The 14,561-nt window shown below is 49.6% G+C and overlaps 8 protein-coding genes across 9 annotated transcripts; 3 read left to right on the forward strand and 5 right to left on the reverse strand.

Annotated features, from left to right (window-relative positions):
* Positions 1-141: 141 nt before the first annotated feature.
* On the reverse strand, positions 142-1,934 carry PPTG_12834 (hypothetical protein; the record flags this gene model as incomplete). The annotated part of the gene is made up of 2 exons (XM_008909535.1): positions 142-170; positions 239-1,934. The coding sequence occupies 2 exons, from the start codon at positions 1,932-1,934 to the stop codon at positions 142-144; spliced, it is 1,725 nt and encodes a 574-aa protein (XP_008907783.1).
* A 154-nt stretch (positions 1,935-2,088) lies between these two features.
* PPTG_12835 (hypothetical protein) lies at positions 2,089-2,946 on the forward strand (the record flags this gene model as incomplete). Its single annotated transcript, XM_008909536.1, has 3 exons — positions 2,089-2,265; positions 2,315-2,404; positions 2,470-2,946. 3 exons carry the CDS (start codon positions 2,089-2,091, stop codon positions 2,929-2,931), a joined length of 729 nt encoding a protein of 242 aa, XP_008907784.1. The 3' UTR covers positions 2,932-2,946.
* An 89-nt stretch (positions 2,947-3,035) lies between these two features.
* Positions 3,036-4,910, forward strand: PPTG_12836 (hypothetical protein; the record flags this gene model as incomplete). The annotated part of the gene is made up of 4 exons (XM_008909537.1): positions 3,036-3,157; positions 3,232-3,257; positions 3,321-3,625; positions 3,690-4,910. The coding sequence occupies 4 exons, from the start codon at positions 3,036-3,038 to the stop codon at positions 4,908-4,910; spliced, it is 1,674 nt and encodes a 557-aa protein (XP_008907785.1).
* A 106-nt stretch (positions 4,911-5,016) lies between these two features.
* Positions 5,017-6,193, forward strand: PPTG_12837 (hypothetical protein). The gene has a single exon (XM_008909538.1). It carries the CDS (start codon positions 5,021-5,023, stop codon positions 6,011-6,013), a length of 993 nt encoding a protein of 330 aa, XP_008907786.1. The 5' UTR covers positions 5,017-5,020; the 3' UTR covers positions 6,014-6,193.
* PPTG_12838 lies at positions 6,132-7,570 on the reverse strand. Of its 2 annotated transcripts, XM_008909539.1 has the most exons (3): positions 6,720-7,570; positions 6,385-6,660; positions 6,132-6,319 (listed from the first exon to the last, which is right to left on the reverse strand). In XM_008909539.1, the coding sequence occupies exons 1-3, from the start codon at positions 7,164-7,166 to the stop codon at positions 6,254-6,256; spliced, it is 789 nt and encodes a 262-aa protein (XP_008907787.1). In that variant the 5' UTR covers positions 7,167-7,570; the 3' UTR covers positions 6,132-6,253. The 2 variants fall into 2 exon arrangements, with proteins under 2 accessions (XP_008907787.1, XP_008907788.1); XM_008909540.1 differs by having other exon boundaries at positions 6,132-6,660.
* A 518-nt stretch (positions 7,571-8,088) lies between these two features.
* PPTG_12839 (hypothetical protein) lies at positions 8,089-9,096 on the reverse strand. The gene is made up of 2 exons (XM_008909541.1): positions 8,671-9,096; positions 8,089-8,611 (listed from the first exon to the last, which is right to left on the reverse strand). The coding sequence occupies exons 1-2, from the start codon at positions 8,975-8,977 to the stop codon at positions 8,172-8,174; spliced, it is 747 nt and encodes a 248-aa protein (XP_008907789.1). The 5' UTR covers positions 8,978-9,096; the 3' UTR covers positions 8,089-8,171.
* Positions 9,097-11,928: 2,832 nt separating this feature from the next.
* On the reverse strand, positions 11,929-12,414 carry PPTG_12840 (hypothetical protein; the record flags this gene model as incomplete). The annotated part of the gene is made up of 1 exon (XM_008909542.1): positions 11,929-12,414. The coding sequence occupies one exon, from the start codon at positions 12,412-12,414 to the stop codon at positions 11,929-11,931; it is 486 nt and encodes a 161-aa protein (XP_008907790.1).
* A 1,086-nt stretch (positions 12,415-13,500) lies between these two features.
* PPTG_12841 (hypothetical protein) lies at positions 13,501-14,193 on the reverse strand (the record flags this gene model as incomplete). Its single annotated transcript, XM_008909543.1, has 2 exons — positions 13,501-13,944; positions 14,008-14,193. The coding sequence occupies 2 exons, from the start codon at positions 14,191-14,193 to the stop codon at positions 13,501-13,503; spliced, it is 630 nt and encodes a 209-aa protein (XP_008907791.1).
* Positions 14,194-14,561: the final 368 nt, after the last annotated feature.

Below are 14,561 nucleotides of genomic sequence, written 5' to 3' on the forward strand. Positions count from 1 at the left end.
AGACGGTTTGAGTAATTGTTTTCTTCTCATTGACTCAAAACTAGAAAAAAAAAAAATGGGTTGGCTGCTTACGTCCTTATTCTCTAATTCATCAACACGACATCGTAAGCGAGTAACAGCGTTTTCTTCTGTAAGTTCAAGCTAGGAAACGTGAACCATAAAATCAGCACCTAAGGAAAATCGCAAGTTATCAGTATAGAATGATATCCCTAAAAAGAAACGCGCCGACGAGACGTACCATAATGCACCAGAGTGATGTGCAAGATCGAGATAGTCCACAAGAAAAGATGTCCTTGAATAGCAGGCGCTTGCGACTCTAACACGAAGGCCAATTGATACAGCGGGGGAAACCCGAACTTGCGCTTTAAGAGAATAAGAAGAGCGCCAAACATTATAACTTCTAGCACCGCATAGATAAGGATATTCGTCACTGTCGCCTTGAGTTTGCATATTGTCATCGTTGCCGTGTGTGGATAATAGGCCGCTACTTCTAAATGGAAAAGCACCGCGAGATACAGCGCGTACAGTATCGGAACCATAAATTCCACGTACTCTGCAAGAAGAACATATTCAGAATGGAAAAGCGCTTGGAGCGCATCTTGAATGCTGTCATCGCTACTAGCAGTGCTTGTTGTTGGCAATGATGCTGGCCTAAATTTTTGCGCTGGGTCTTCGACATGCCCATTAGCTGGGGCTACATGGTGTTGTTGTACTGGAACGGGTGGCTTAAGGTCGAACGAACTCGCCGGTCCAACTTGAAGGCTGGTTTTATTGACCACTTTGATCGCGCATGGTGCAGTATCATTGGCAAAACTCCCCGTTCTGGCTAGCTCGTTCATAAGCGCTTTGCTATCTACGGAAAGAGGAAGCGGAAACGGCGCAAATAGTCGAATGCGTCGATCATGACTCTGTGCCGGGCTTTCAAATTCTTTTCGAATCAGAGTTGGTAGGTCTCGAAGATAATTCTCAAAGACAGATACCTCACTTGCTCGGACACTGTTTGTACGGTAAAAAATAGCCCGCAATGCCAGGAGCACGTGGAAGCCATCGAACCCCATGAGAATCAACGTAGTAGACATGGATTTGGATGCCTGCATACAGATCGCAACGTAATAAACGTTAAAGAGATCCACGGAAAACACCACAATCGGACCGACATATTCGTGAAAACTGGTCGCTGAATTGGCAATGTTCAGCTTGGTGATACATTTGATCAATGGCATCACGAAGATGAATAAAGACTGGTTTATGCCCGAAAGGTAGTTGAAAACAGCGCTAAAAATCGGATAAGCCACTGCGACACCACTTTGGTTGGCCATAATAAATAGCTCGGACTTGATCTGTTGTCTCAAAACTGGAGACGAGGCCAGAGCACGCGGACCGAGGACGAAAATCATGTATATCACGAAAAATAGCACGTATAAGTTAAGCATGATCACGTAGCCATAAGGAATCGGGAATTTCCACATCGCAGCTACTGCTATTGTAACCAGCACACTGGAGATTGCTGTGCCTAGAGCGATAATGACAGCTCCAGTGCTTGACATGGCTCCCGGAACGATAACACCTCTTACTTGGAGTGCCACTCCTAGAGCTTCAGCAAAAATTGCAAGTAATAGTCGGATCCAGACTGCATAGTTCTCTCTCCAGCCATCAGAAGGAGGTCGCAATGGTATAGAATCAATAGCTAATGCCACGAGTAAGGCTGGAAGTGGCGATACTACACAGATAACAACTGCACGTGCTAACGAAGTGCGTTGGTAGTAATCGCGAAAAGCAAGCAGCCGCTCCACAGAGTATTCACTTCGGTTTCCAATCTGGCTACGATGCCACAAAGACGAGATCTTGCGCTTGAATCGAGAGTAAAAAGAGGTATACTCGTTTCGTTGCGAGTGCTTGGTAGCTGGTAGGGGCTTCAATTTGACTCGATTCATCAATGTCGTTTATGCAGCGCGCAGGAAACAGGGCACGAGTTCACGAAAAAAAAAATATGTCTAAACATCGTTTCGTGGTAACTCACCACACTCGCAAAGATAGCAAGCATCGCCTGCTTGATATAGATAGCACTGATACACAGCCACAACAACCATGACGGAGACAAAGGATGGCGACTCCGACGTGAAGCACTCGAACCGGCTGCGATTCTTCACGCCGCGCGAAGTGGCGAGTCATAACATGGCTACGGATTGCTGGGTCTCCATCAACTATCGCGTGCTAGATCTTTCACTGCTGATCGAAGAAAATCCCGGCAAGCAATATACATTTGTTCAAATGTATATTTCCTCTTCACCAAGCTAAAATCTTACACGTTTAGTATTCCTGTCACACAGGAACCCTGGTAGAACCGCTTATTCTCCACGCTGGCGAGGATATCTCCCACTGGTTTAATGCAGACACGGAAGATGTAGGTAGCAAGATAGATAACCTATCGTTCTTGCCACAGTCTCACATATCTCAATGTTACTCTAGGTAAAATACCACGTGGACCGCGAACGCAATTTATCCGTGCCCTTCGTGCCCTACGGGCGCTTTCTCCACGTACCCCCACCGGATCCTAGTGCTCAATGGTGCACAGCCGACCTGTTACCGTGGTGGCGTGACCCGAAATACGTGGTCGGACGACTGACCAAGAAAGCTCGTTGGCTCGAGATAGTCAACATGCTGACCCAACAGCGACACTCGCTCGAAGTGTGTTGCGAGGAAACTATCGCTGAGATCCAGACGCGGTATTTACAACTCAATGCTCACGCTGGCAGCTACACGTGGAAGCGGCTGGAAGATGACGAGTTCGTGCCGATGCATATGCAGCGCACATTAGACGAGAACGGAATTCCAGACGAATCGCCCATCTTCGAGCGCTTCGACATGGACGAACAGCAGTTCATGCCTACCCTCCACATCTACTATGACGATGATCTAACCGTCATGTAAGCCAGCAGCAGCGAAATAATCTAAGATACATACATTTTCATGAACTCTATTTTACACACCCAGACTCTACTGTAAAGAGTCGCTTGGATCTTACTCTGGACGAGATGATCACTCGGGTTGTGCCTTCAATCAAAGGGCAAAGTGATCCTTGCGCTTATGAGTCAATCGGCTTTCAAGGGCGACTGAGGCCGCCCGAGGACATTCTACGTCAGGCTCGGGCCACAAGGTAATAGCGTCACTTTTAAGTTTATGCTTTTTGTACCTAGTTGACGAGCTTCTTGTTTGTATTGTTCTTTTTAGTGTTACGGGAGTTCTAGGCCAGATCGGTTTGTTGATCGTACTTCCAGGTATACATTTTGCATAATGCTTATCCTCGTGTATCCTTATAGCATGCGTAGCTTCCTACGCTTTAGAAATCCTCCAAGAACTCAAAGATGAGACGATAGAGGTGCAGGATCGGATGGCCAAGCTACATCGACGTGTGGATGTTCTAGCAGAAGTTGTTGATGCTCAAATTCATCAGGGAGGAGGGAGGAGATTGGACCTCCTACACTTGCTGCCCTCTCAAGAGGAAAGTGACCATGTTCTCTGCGTACAGACAATCAGTAACCCGTCATACTCAGCTGCAAACGATCGCCCTACTCCTGTTGTTGAAGCCCACAATCGATGCGAAAGCGTTCCGCCTCTCGAACTGGTGAGTATTAAATACACATAGCGGTGTAGTTGTCGCCATCTAACATCGCTCATCTCGTCACTAGTTGGATAGTTTTTATGACTCCGAGAACCAGCTTGATAACAGTGTTGGTTCTGGTCCGCATACTGGATCGATTTCGCGGAAGAAATACAGTAACCCTGGTTTCTTCATGGAAGAATGGCTGAAGAATGAGAAGGAACGACAGCAACGAGCGTTAGAGATCAAGGAAGAGCGTCGTCGAGAACGTCGAGATGCTCATCATCTCCGCAAAGCTCGCGAATTGGACCAACAGCGACAGACTACGAGTTCTGAAGATACTAAAAGCTCAACTTTTACGAGCACTGAAGACACTGAGCAGAAGCTGAAATTCCTCAAGATCCGGTCATGGAGAGAAATCTATGGCACTGGGGAAGGTAAAGAACTAATGAAACATCAAAGTCGCAGTCCGACCCTGCGAGATCTACGCAGGAAAGCGCATCAAGGACTTGCTTCCATCACGCACAATCCACGAACTGAGGAACGTCAGCAACAACCGATTCCTCCACCACCACCTCCTCAAGAGGAACCACCTCACACTAGCCACCAGTCTCTCACCAATGAGCAGTTCGTTACGACTCCGCCCGATTCACCGTCGATCCCGACAACTTTGGGCGGCGCATTCATGCAAGAAATGGACGACGATGAGATTGCAATGGAGATGCAACTAGAAGGAGAGTTTGCGAACGGAATCCCGCCACCCCCGCCTCCTTTGCCTGACTCTACAAGCGCCGAGGAGTTCACTGACCACGGGTTGTCGTACTATTACGACCCAGCGACACATAATTTGGTACCACCACCTCCTCCCCCACCTGAACACGACGAACAGAGTAAATCAGACGCATACTACGACACATACGAAGAAGAAGACGATGATGTCCCTCCACCACCACCAATGGAAGAGTTCGAGCGCTCTCCACCTCCTCCACCGCTCGAACCACCTCGCACATCCAATCTCCTCGAGGAAATTCAGCTAGGGACGTCACTACGCAGCGCTAAAGACCGGAAACCCCACGGTGAAGCACCTGTGCGTCCTCTCACTCCTCAGGGAGCACTGCTACACCAGATCATGCAGAAACAAAGCCGACACTTACGTCACGTGGAGCCTCGCACCCGTCCACCAATACAAACGCGTCAGCCTACAGGCGCTCCGTTCTCCGATTCGATCTCGCGCATCCTCGAGCGCCGCACTGTGATCGCGTACGAGTCAGATAGCAGCAGCAGCAACGAGGGGGACGATGATTGGTAGAAAAGACAACCAACTTCAACTTATGACCATCACTCTTAACAGGTTGTATTACGTGGGCCACATTAAATATACGTCTACCACACTGCGATCCTCAATCTCCAATTTCTGCCATGCAGCAGCCCCCGCTCCCTCCGAACCCGCCGCAACCTGCCGGCGACGGCATCCCGTACCTGGGCTCACGCATTTCGCTGGTCTCCAAGACGGACATTCGCTACGAGGGTTTCTTGTTCAACATTGATACGCGCCAGAGCACCGTTGCGCTGCAAAATGTCCGCTCTTTCGGCACCGAAGGCCGACGTCCGGAGCATGTTCCGCCGTCGCCTCACATTCTGCAGTATGCAACCTTCAAGGCCTCGGAGATTAAGGATCTGCATGTGTGTGAAGCCGCGCCGCAACCTCCACAGCCTCCGCAGCCACCACAACCTCCACAGCCACCGGTACAGCCTCCAGTTCAGCCTCCGTTGCCCTCTGGTCCACCACCCCCGCCAATAACAGCCCCGACACCCGCTCCCGCGGCTCCCAAACCCACTTTATTGACCCCCGGGTCGGTCTCTAGTGCTCAGAAGCAACAGACTCAGATTCAGGAACATACTCAGACGCAGAATCAGAGTCAGCGACGATCTCAGACCAATAATGCTCGTACGATCCCCGGCATGGGCGGCCACTTGTTGAAGCGCAAGGAACGTCGCGTTCCTGGAGGAGCTGACGCAGCTGGAGTAGGCCCGGATGAGGCCTCGGGAGAGTTTAACTTTGCCGAGGGATTGAACGACTTTAACAAGCAGCAGGAGTTCTCCAAGCTCGAGGAAAGCGCCAAGCAGGAGCCCAAGGGAAGTTACCAAAAGTCTTCCTTCTTTGATACCATCTCGTGCGACGCACTGGACCGATTGGAAGGACAGCGATCCAGAATGAGCGGGGCCGAGGAGAGGAAGCTTAACACGGAGACGTTCGGAGCCGTGGGCTTGAACAACCGCCGCAACTTCCGTGGCCGTGGCCGTGGTCGACGTGGAGGAAACCGCAATGGCAACTGGAATGGCGGTCGCGGCGGCCGTGGAGGACGCAACAGCAACAATGGTTTCCCCAGACCGCAACCTGCTGGCCCCTAGATTAGTGAAGCTGCCTATTTTGTTGACGGACTGCAGGCCTTCAAGACAAGTTACTGGATAGGATAAAAGCAGCAGACAATGCTGACTCACCACACTAATGGACAAAACGAAACCCACTCTCGGTTTTCAACGAGTTTAATCATTGGTTTTGGATTAAAACATGGCATGTTATCCTGCAGTAAAGGCAATAAATCGAGCGTCCAGCTTCCACAACGTTGCTTGACGTACGTCGTGGTCGAGTTAGGCGCAACGAACGATTTCTGTTAGAGCATCGTAGAACTGGTCGCGGTTTAAGGCCGTTTCGTCCTGAAAAGTGAGAGTTTTTACATGTTAAAATGTTGTAAGCGAAGCGCTAAAACAGTTTTACGTACCCAAGGACCAAGTTTCTTGTGCGCACAAGCCACGAGTTGTTCCAGACGTAGTTGATCGTTGTCGGTCATTTTGTATACGCGGTGTTCTTGCATGTCGTGACGAGCAATGTCTAGTTGAGCAGAGAACCATGTCTCGAACTCATGAGCTTGAACAGTAGGAGCGGAATTGGAGACGAGTTCAAACGGAGGAGGCCCGGCAAACAGCGAGTAACGGAACTTGACGTAGCAGCGGTGCTCGAGCTCCGCCTTGATCTCAGTAAAGTTAGTGCTGCTCAACTGAAAAAAGCAGAACATTCTGATTAGCCAGGTTTTTTTTTTAGATTTTGTGCTCGTACCGCGAGAAGTTCCGCTAGGATACAATTGTTGAGGTTATCGTAGTGGAACTTGGCAATGTCGAGCAGATATCCCTTGGCAGTCGAGTCGGTGCCCTTGTTAATGATATCAAGAGCCTTGCTTCGCAACTTGTTCACGTATCCCGTCCACTCGTCTTGGCTGATGGAATTGTCGTGATTCGCATCTAGGACGTCAAACGGTGGCAGTTTACGAGAGCGCACACGCAACTTGTCGTCAGTATCGTCACCCTGCGCTAGTGAACGCCACGGAAACCTCTTGGTTGGATCGCTGTCGGTATCGCGACGTCCAAACTGCTCCGGTAGTTGAGATAGCAACATTGGTAGAGCTGGTGCACCATGAGCAGCTCCAATGTCGCCCCACCCTGGAATCGCCTGCACCACAGTCATGGACACCAACGCTGTTAACAACGCGAGCTTGACTCTTCCCATGTTCGATCCTTCACTCCGAGACTCTTTTTGTATTAGATCGCTATTCTCCCATGCCAACAATCCATATCCAATTCGGAGACCCTTGACGATCAAGTCTTCTCCACCGCACGTTCAGCGATACGAACGGTGAGTATCACGTGCCTCTTCACTTGGCTCTTCAGCAGCCAAAGTCTACAAGTAGACCAGAAGTTTTAGCGTAAAACAGCTATCTGTTTAGGCACCAAGACACAGTGGAAGCGTTATCGACGAAGTGCACAAGATCCTGAGTCAGGAGCTGAGACGGGCAAACACTGAAGCTGCGCTGGTCGGATCTGGCAAAGCATCAAGCGTCACGCGAACATGGAGCGCAACAAAAAATACAGCAAAGCATGTGCACGGATCCACAATTTCAGCGTTGTCGGGGGATCAGCTCGCTGTTCGACGTTTGGAATGCTTCTACGGAGGTTGTCGACATCCGGATCAACTAATGGAATTCCCATGTTGCTGTGTGACTAAAACCCAATAACGACGACGACTTGCATCGTTCATGAAGCTGGCTTTCAATACACTGCTCTGGATGCTTCTTGACAAGAAGTTCTTGTTTTCACCACGGTGTATGTGATCCTTTCATTTCTCGTTTACCCAGCCTTCCAAGAGGAGCTACGATGGGACCGAAGCTGTCGCTAGCGTCGAAACCGACTCGTTCAACGAGAAGACCAACGTGTCGTCCGTCACCAGAACTGCCGATTGTGGCAGTGAATATACACCCGCCGATAACCTGCAACGACACGACTGGGACAGACAACCACGTTCGTGTCGACCACGACGAGATGAAGGCCCTGGCACAGATCTTCAGGGCGATTGTGAGCGGCGACCGACGATGCAACCGTAAAATCCGGCTGCAGTGAAGGCTCAAGATTCTTCTACGCTACAACACGCCGAACACTTTAAACGTTTACATGAAATTCTCAGATATTAACGACTGTGGTCCGTTCTCAGGAGTATAACAAGCTCTCGTCACCTTTCTTAGGCACCGAAAGGCGTGATATTCGAGCACTGACACAGTGATACCGTACGGCCGTTGAGTTTCTGTGTATCACGAGCGTTTGGTCGCGGAAGAAAGTTGCGGTACAGTTCGAGCTGCTCGGGTGAGGCCTCTAGCATGTCACTCACGACAACCCACTCGACTCCTTCTGAGTACGGCGGGGTCGTGAGTGAGCCCTGGTAGCGGAAGATCTTGCCTTCTAGTAGACTATTGAGTTCCTCCCCACCGGTGATCTGACCCAAGGCGACGTGGTCATGTTTCTTGGGATTGAGGGTGGCAATCTCGTCCCAGAACTGGGCCAGGAAGGCGTTCTCCTTGCCCTCAGTAAAGAACACCCCCACCACCGCCAATGATCCATCTTCTGCTTGGTGCACCAAGTGCAGCTCCATAGCTCGAGATTTACCGTTCACGGTGTGCTCACCTGAGTAATAAAATGTTAGCGAATTAAAGAATTCATAAAAGTACTAATAAATGACGTACTTGGAGCATGGAAATGGAACTGCACAGTGTAATACTTCTTGCCATTGAGTGTCAGCACGTTTTGTTCGTGGTTGCACCAGTTCACTTGGAAGTTGTCGCCACCGTGCACGAGTTGGATCTCAGCCGATGCAGAGCCCAATTGAAGTGTATTCTCTTCCGAGCTGAGCGTCACCGATTCCATTACGGGGTCTTCAATGATGTCGATCGGAGACTGCGACAGCATCGGTTTTGCCTTGACCTTTTGTACGACCATCGTACTAGCAATGGAAGCTTTGTGGTGCAGCACCTTGGAGACCGACGTGCCCATTGTTTAAAATGATGAAGTAGTAGGAAGCAGGTAAATTGTAGAATGGCAGCTCGACTTGACGCACTCAAGGATGCAGGACGCTCTCAGCTGAGCCCAAGACAACACTTAGACTTGAGCTTTGAAACTGAATAGCTAGTCTAAATGTAGCGCGTGGTTTTGCTGCCGTGGCCACTGTCCAAGCGGCTTCAAGGCATCCAGAGACCTGGCGGAGGATGCTTTCTGCTCAAGAGCTCAGTTCTGGCGGTTGTCGGTCCGAGCGACATCATTTTCCTCCCCACAAGATCAAAAACGGCCCCGCCTACGTCCTGTTGTCGCAACGGGGCGACCAAACGTTCGATTACTGGCGCGTTGGGGTCTACTGCAAAGGCTGAGGTGTCGTCACGCTGAAAGGCGAAGCTGGAATTTTTGCCGGAAGCTCGTTACGCTCATTGCGAGGTGGTTTTGCTACAGTGGTTTAAAGTGGCTGCATTTTGCCGGTGCTTCGATGTTAAACAGCGAGAGAACCAACAACATTCCAAGAGAACCAACAGGATCGAATTGAATCTGTTGGTTCTCTTGAGTGAAAATACCATAAAAACAACAGATTCTGGCCATGGAACCAACAAAACTGTTGGTTCTCTTGAACAATTCAACATGCGGATCATTGCACTTTTACAGCGCTGCAACATGCTCGGAGATACCAGGATTGTTATTCCAACTTGGAAAAGTGGAATTTCCGAGGCGAGTGGCGATGGGGATTTTGGATCCTGTGCTAACACGTGGCCTGCATCCCATCGCTGGTGGAGCCTGTGGGGACCCTACAAGGGTGGCTGGCTACAGTTTTACCGAGGCGATGACGCGCGTTTCAGAGCACAGGGTGTGATGGACCGGACACATAGCTAGTGTGAGTGAAGAGATGAACCTCTAGAACTTCCACAGGAAGCGATCGGTGGCAATGCTGGCAAGGAAGTATCACTTTCCGGATATTAACATGTACATGTAGCAGTTGAAGCTGTCATGTTACGCTTGCGCCGACATCTGTAGCGACCGCGATTAGCGAGAAGGGTCGGTATTGCTTTAACAGCGGACGTCGATGAGCTTCGTTGGCGTTCGGCGGCATGACTTATGGTACACAGAAGCAGGACGAGTGGCTCGACTATCATAGTGCTGAGTTATTGATGCTGTTGTGCAGGCATGGGTGTCAGTATGATGAGGGTTAGTTTAGCGCATTCGAAGTTGTTGTCTGGTCACTTTCGTCTGTCGACTCTGCTACGGATCGACAATTGGTGTAGTCCTGCGGGGATCGAGGAATTGCTTGTGGGAGTAAAGCGAATGTATTCGCCATTGTGTTTGCAGGCAATTCTACAATGGCGTTATCCTGGTGCAAGTTTATGCGAATGGTTTGACTCGGACAGTGTTCTTTGGCGCACTTTTGAAATGATTTTTAAGCTGACGGTAACAATGCAATCCGTCTGTACAACTCCGTTACGTCTACTGGTTCCTTTCACACTCTCACCGATGCTCACCCACCAAACTATCTCCCAGCCGAGCTGAAAAGCTGACAGGCAACAGCTTGCGAATCATCTAGAAAAAAGTAATCTGAAGCTGATTATAGTGCTCGCGCCACAAACTCGTCGTGCAGCACGAGGTTCACGAAGCCGCCCTTGGTGACGAACGCGTCCTTGATAAGAGGACATACTTACTCTTCAAATGTAGACAAGTTGTCTACGATGGTGTTAGCGATCACCTTGGGAGTGGGATCACCGGGTTGTGGAGCAGTTGCTTTACTTCGAAATAATATAAAAAACTTTTGAGCGCTCAATTAATGGATGGATACTTCCTCATTCCAGAGTGACTCGGTACTACGCCATTGTCATGTATCGAATTTGATAGAAAATGTACTCAAAAATCAGTAAGAGGCTCAACCTTGTGATGTATGGTCTAAGACCATTGATTTTTAGGTTTCCATATTGTGGGATACTTTCGAAGCTGCAACGAAAACAACCATGATAACATCAAACGCTAGATGAAATTTGTTTAGCAGGGATCGACATAATCTAGTTTTATACTACGTAGTAATATTTTTATAAAATGTAAACAACAGTGTAAATACTCTAACAAAGTTTGTACAACAGAAATAATCAACAGCTTACTTGTGTTTTTATCTGAGATGACTTGTACTAGTTAGAAAATCAATGGCATCTCAACGAATTTTGTATTGATCTCGCGATGATAGATCTGCGTTACATGCCAATTTTGTAGTGCCCTAATTTAACAGTAAAGCGTGTTTTGGCATTAGTAAGGTGGCTTGCTTACCATAAGATATACCAAAGCATCGGATAACAGGGGGTAATTGAGGTCGTTAGCATTGCTAAGTTACTAGTTAGAAGTACAACAGCAGTGTAATGACACATCGCCTGTGCCGACTGAGCCGTGAGAAAATCTAATTGCTATTTCCTCAACTGTCAATTTTTTTCAGAATAATACACTTTAAGGGAGAAATAAAGCGCTAAAAACAGTGCCGACAAGTGATTTTCACTTGCCCGAACATGAAACATGGTTTGTCATATAACGACTCGCACAATATTGAGATGAAGTTGGCTGGTGTCTTGACCTTCCGCCTTTGGCTTCTCCGCGGACCTAATACTACTACCAAGTGACAATACCTACCTGTGATGCTCAGGACTGCCGCTTTGAACTGGAACTGGAGTGATAATGGCGGTTGAAAACATGTTGGTGGTACTGGTACGTGTATAGTTAAATACTACAGTGCTTGGTAAATGAAAGAAGAGATTTCACGCTCCTTAACTTGCAAGTTTTTAGCGGTGGTGAGCATATCTAAGCTCTGGCACAGTAACTCCTAAGGCGTCAAGCAATGGATGTACTTCATTAACGTTTAAATTTTTAGATGAATTAAAGTTTAGTATATGGTACATTTATCAACATCAACGTAGCTTAATACATTTCCCAGCTCACCCATAGTACTGCGGCTGCTGATAGAGGGCGGCTCGTCGTTGGTCAGCGCACGGGATGTAGTTCGTAGGAGGCCCCCAATGACTCTGCCCAGTAGTCGACCACATACTGGCGCAGTGGAAACCCATCGACGTCACTTGTCTCGCCACGTCAGCCATACGCTGCTCATCCTGAAGAACAGGACATGACTCCAACGGAGTCTCCGGCTCATCATGAAAAGCTTCGGGCGACGTCGAAAAGTCAAAGGCATTGAAGCCATCGCCTACGCTTATTGATTGACACCAGTGGCTGTCGCTTTGGTGTGTAACTTGCTGCTTGCGTCGCCAATTGGCAGAAATTTTACGTCTTCGTCCGTCGTCCTCTTCCAGATCCTCCACCTTGGCAGACGAGTTCTGATGTTGCTGAGTGCGGAGTAGACGGCGGTGGCGCGCGCGGAATCTCTCGATCTCGGTCGCGTCGTCGCTGGGCGAGATAAACTGCAGCATTGGTGACTGTGGTGGAAGCGTGCAAGTCCGAAAATGAGCGACATCGTGGTACAAAAAGGCAACTTGCCTTTTTGTGCTGAAACGTTTGCGGAGCACGCTTTGTTATTGGTCGTAATCGACACATTGATTGTGTTTTTAGCGAATGAGAAAAGGATCTCTGCAAACGTCACTTGCAGCTTGGGAGCATGGGCAGGACGAAGCACTTCAACGAGCTCTTTGGCTGTGCTAGCCCGCAAATCGCTTCGCGTGGATTCTACGACGCTACGCATTGAGTTGCACGGCAGTTCTCATCGCTATTGGCGTCATCGTCGCTATCATGGCGGCATCTTTCCGGCGGCAGCTATGGTGACTGGGCCGCTTCTGGCGCTACTATTGGCTTGGTCTAAAGTTGCTGAACAAGTCACTTTAATAGCACTGTGGCAACATAAACTGACGCAACTCAAGCACTTCAAGTCAAGGTGTGTGTCACAATGTATCCATGTGGCGGAAGTGAGCTCATGCTTGTCAAAGCAAACTTCGATTCGAAGGTCGATATCAGGCGTGCGGGGTGCATCACTCCAGCCATAGAGATACGATCAACCCTTGAACTTCCCCACATTTTCGATTCAACTGTGTGGTGCGTGAACACCCCACGTCCAAGCTTGAAGCCTTGAATCAAGGCGAGTGTGCACGCGTTCGCACCCACTGCAGAGTACTGCGTGTTCGCGGCGCGACAATGGAACTCGAGCGGAAGCAGGTCGGTGGTACATCAGCGTGGTGCATGCAATGTGGCCGAAGAAATCATGTCAGCGCCAATACAGCGTGGCTGGGCATGCCGGGCCGGGCATTTCTAGCATGACTCGCCCTATCGTGCTAAGGATTTGCTTTGCCGGCGGCGACGTTAGCAATTACAACTCCATGTTGACTGGCGACAAGGCGAATATTTTTGAGTTAATGGGTCTAAGAGGAGGAGGTCGCACGACATGCTCTCTGTCTTTCTCCCTGGCAGCATTCGCATCCTCCTTTTGCTCGCATTCGCCTTGACTTTGGAGACGTCCACACAGACACATATACACTATCATCTAGTAGGCTTGGTCACACCAACTCTCATGAAAAGAGACGTCGGCTCTGGTTCTCACGTGGGGGAAATTCCATAGGTACAGCAGCAGATGCGCTGCCCTTTGTCAGACAGAAGACCTTGGCCAGTGTCGCTCCGTCGCTCATTCCTGCAGCAGCCGCGCGCACGAACGCGTCGTTCTCAATGTACGCAAACATACCACACAGCTGTCCGAACTGCACGACGCTATTGGGGGCGAGCAATACGCGGCCGAAGCGTCCACCAGCTTTTGTGGCGAGGAACGCCATCATATCCTCGACGATCGAGTCAGCCGTGATGCTACCGCGAGGCTGCGTGAGCCAATCGGGCATGTCTACGCTATCGTCCACGCTGTTGGCAGCGTCCACGAACTGAGAGAGCGCGTTCTGCTCCCAGTGCAGCGCAAGCGCGGGCTCGTCGTCACTCACGGACACAGAGGAGAGGTACTCATCCACCTGGAAGAGTGTTCTGGTTAGTGGAATTGATACAGCTGAGAGAGAACAAGTGGGCTTTCTTACCTCGGCGGTGCAATCTTGGTACGAGAAGGCTGTGGACATGATGCAGGAAGGTCCTAAAGCTTGATCTGCTGTCCTGGGGGCAGAGAGGAGAGTGAGGCGAATGAGATATGTACACGCTTTGACTCGCTGACGTGGAGACTGGCTCGGCTGCCAAGAGTGAATAAGATTCTGGTTGAAGAGGTCCATTGACAAGCAACGATCGGGCGACGAGCATACATTAGACCAATTGCCGACGAGCAACGTGCCACATACAACCAATCAGAGAATTGAGCCTCTGCTGCGGTCATGACCAGCAGTGTTTTACCCGTAGCGCGTGAATCAGGAGCCAATTGCTCAAACGAAATGGCTGGCTGTAGTGCATTGGACCGCAGTGACGCAGCAGTTGGATTGTTGTCCCTAGTGCAGCACGACGAGAACCGAAATCAAATTGCCGGTGATGAGCTTTCTTGGTGATGCGTTTTGCCGATCGCAAGCGATTGAGACTTGCAGCACCAAGTTACAGGGTCATTTTGCGCCACACTACGGTACTATAACCGGCTCGACCAACGAGAGAT

Source organism: Phytophthora parasitica, assembly GCF_000247585.1.
Source record: "Phytophthora parasitica INRA-310 unplaced genomic scaffold supercont2.34, whole genome shotgun sequence".
In the NCBI taxonomy this organism is placed as follows: domain Eukaryota; phylum Oomycota; class Peronosporomycetes; order Peronosporales; family Peronosporaceae; genus Phytophthora; species Phytophthora nicotianae.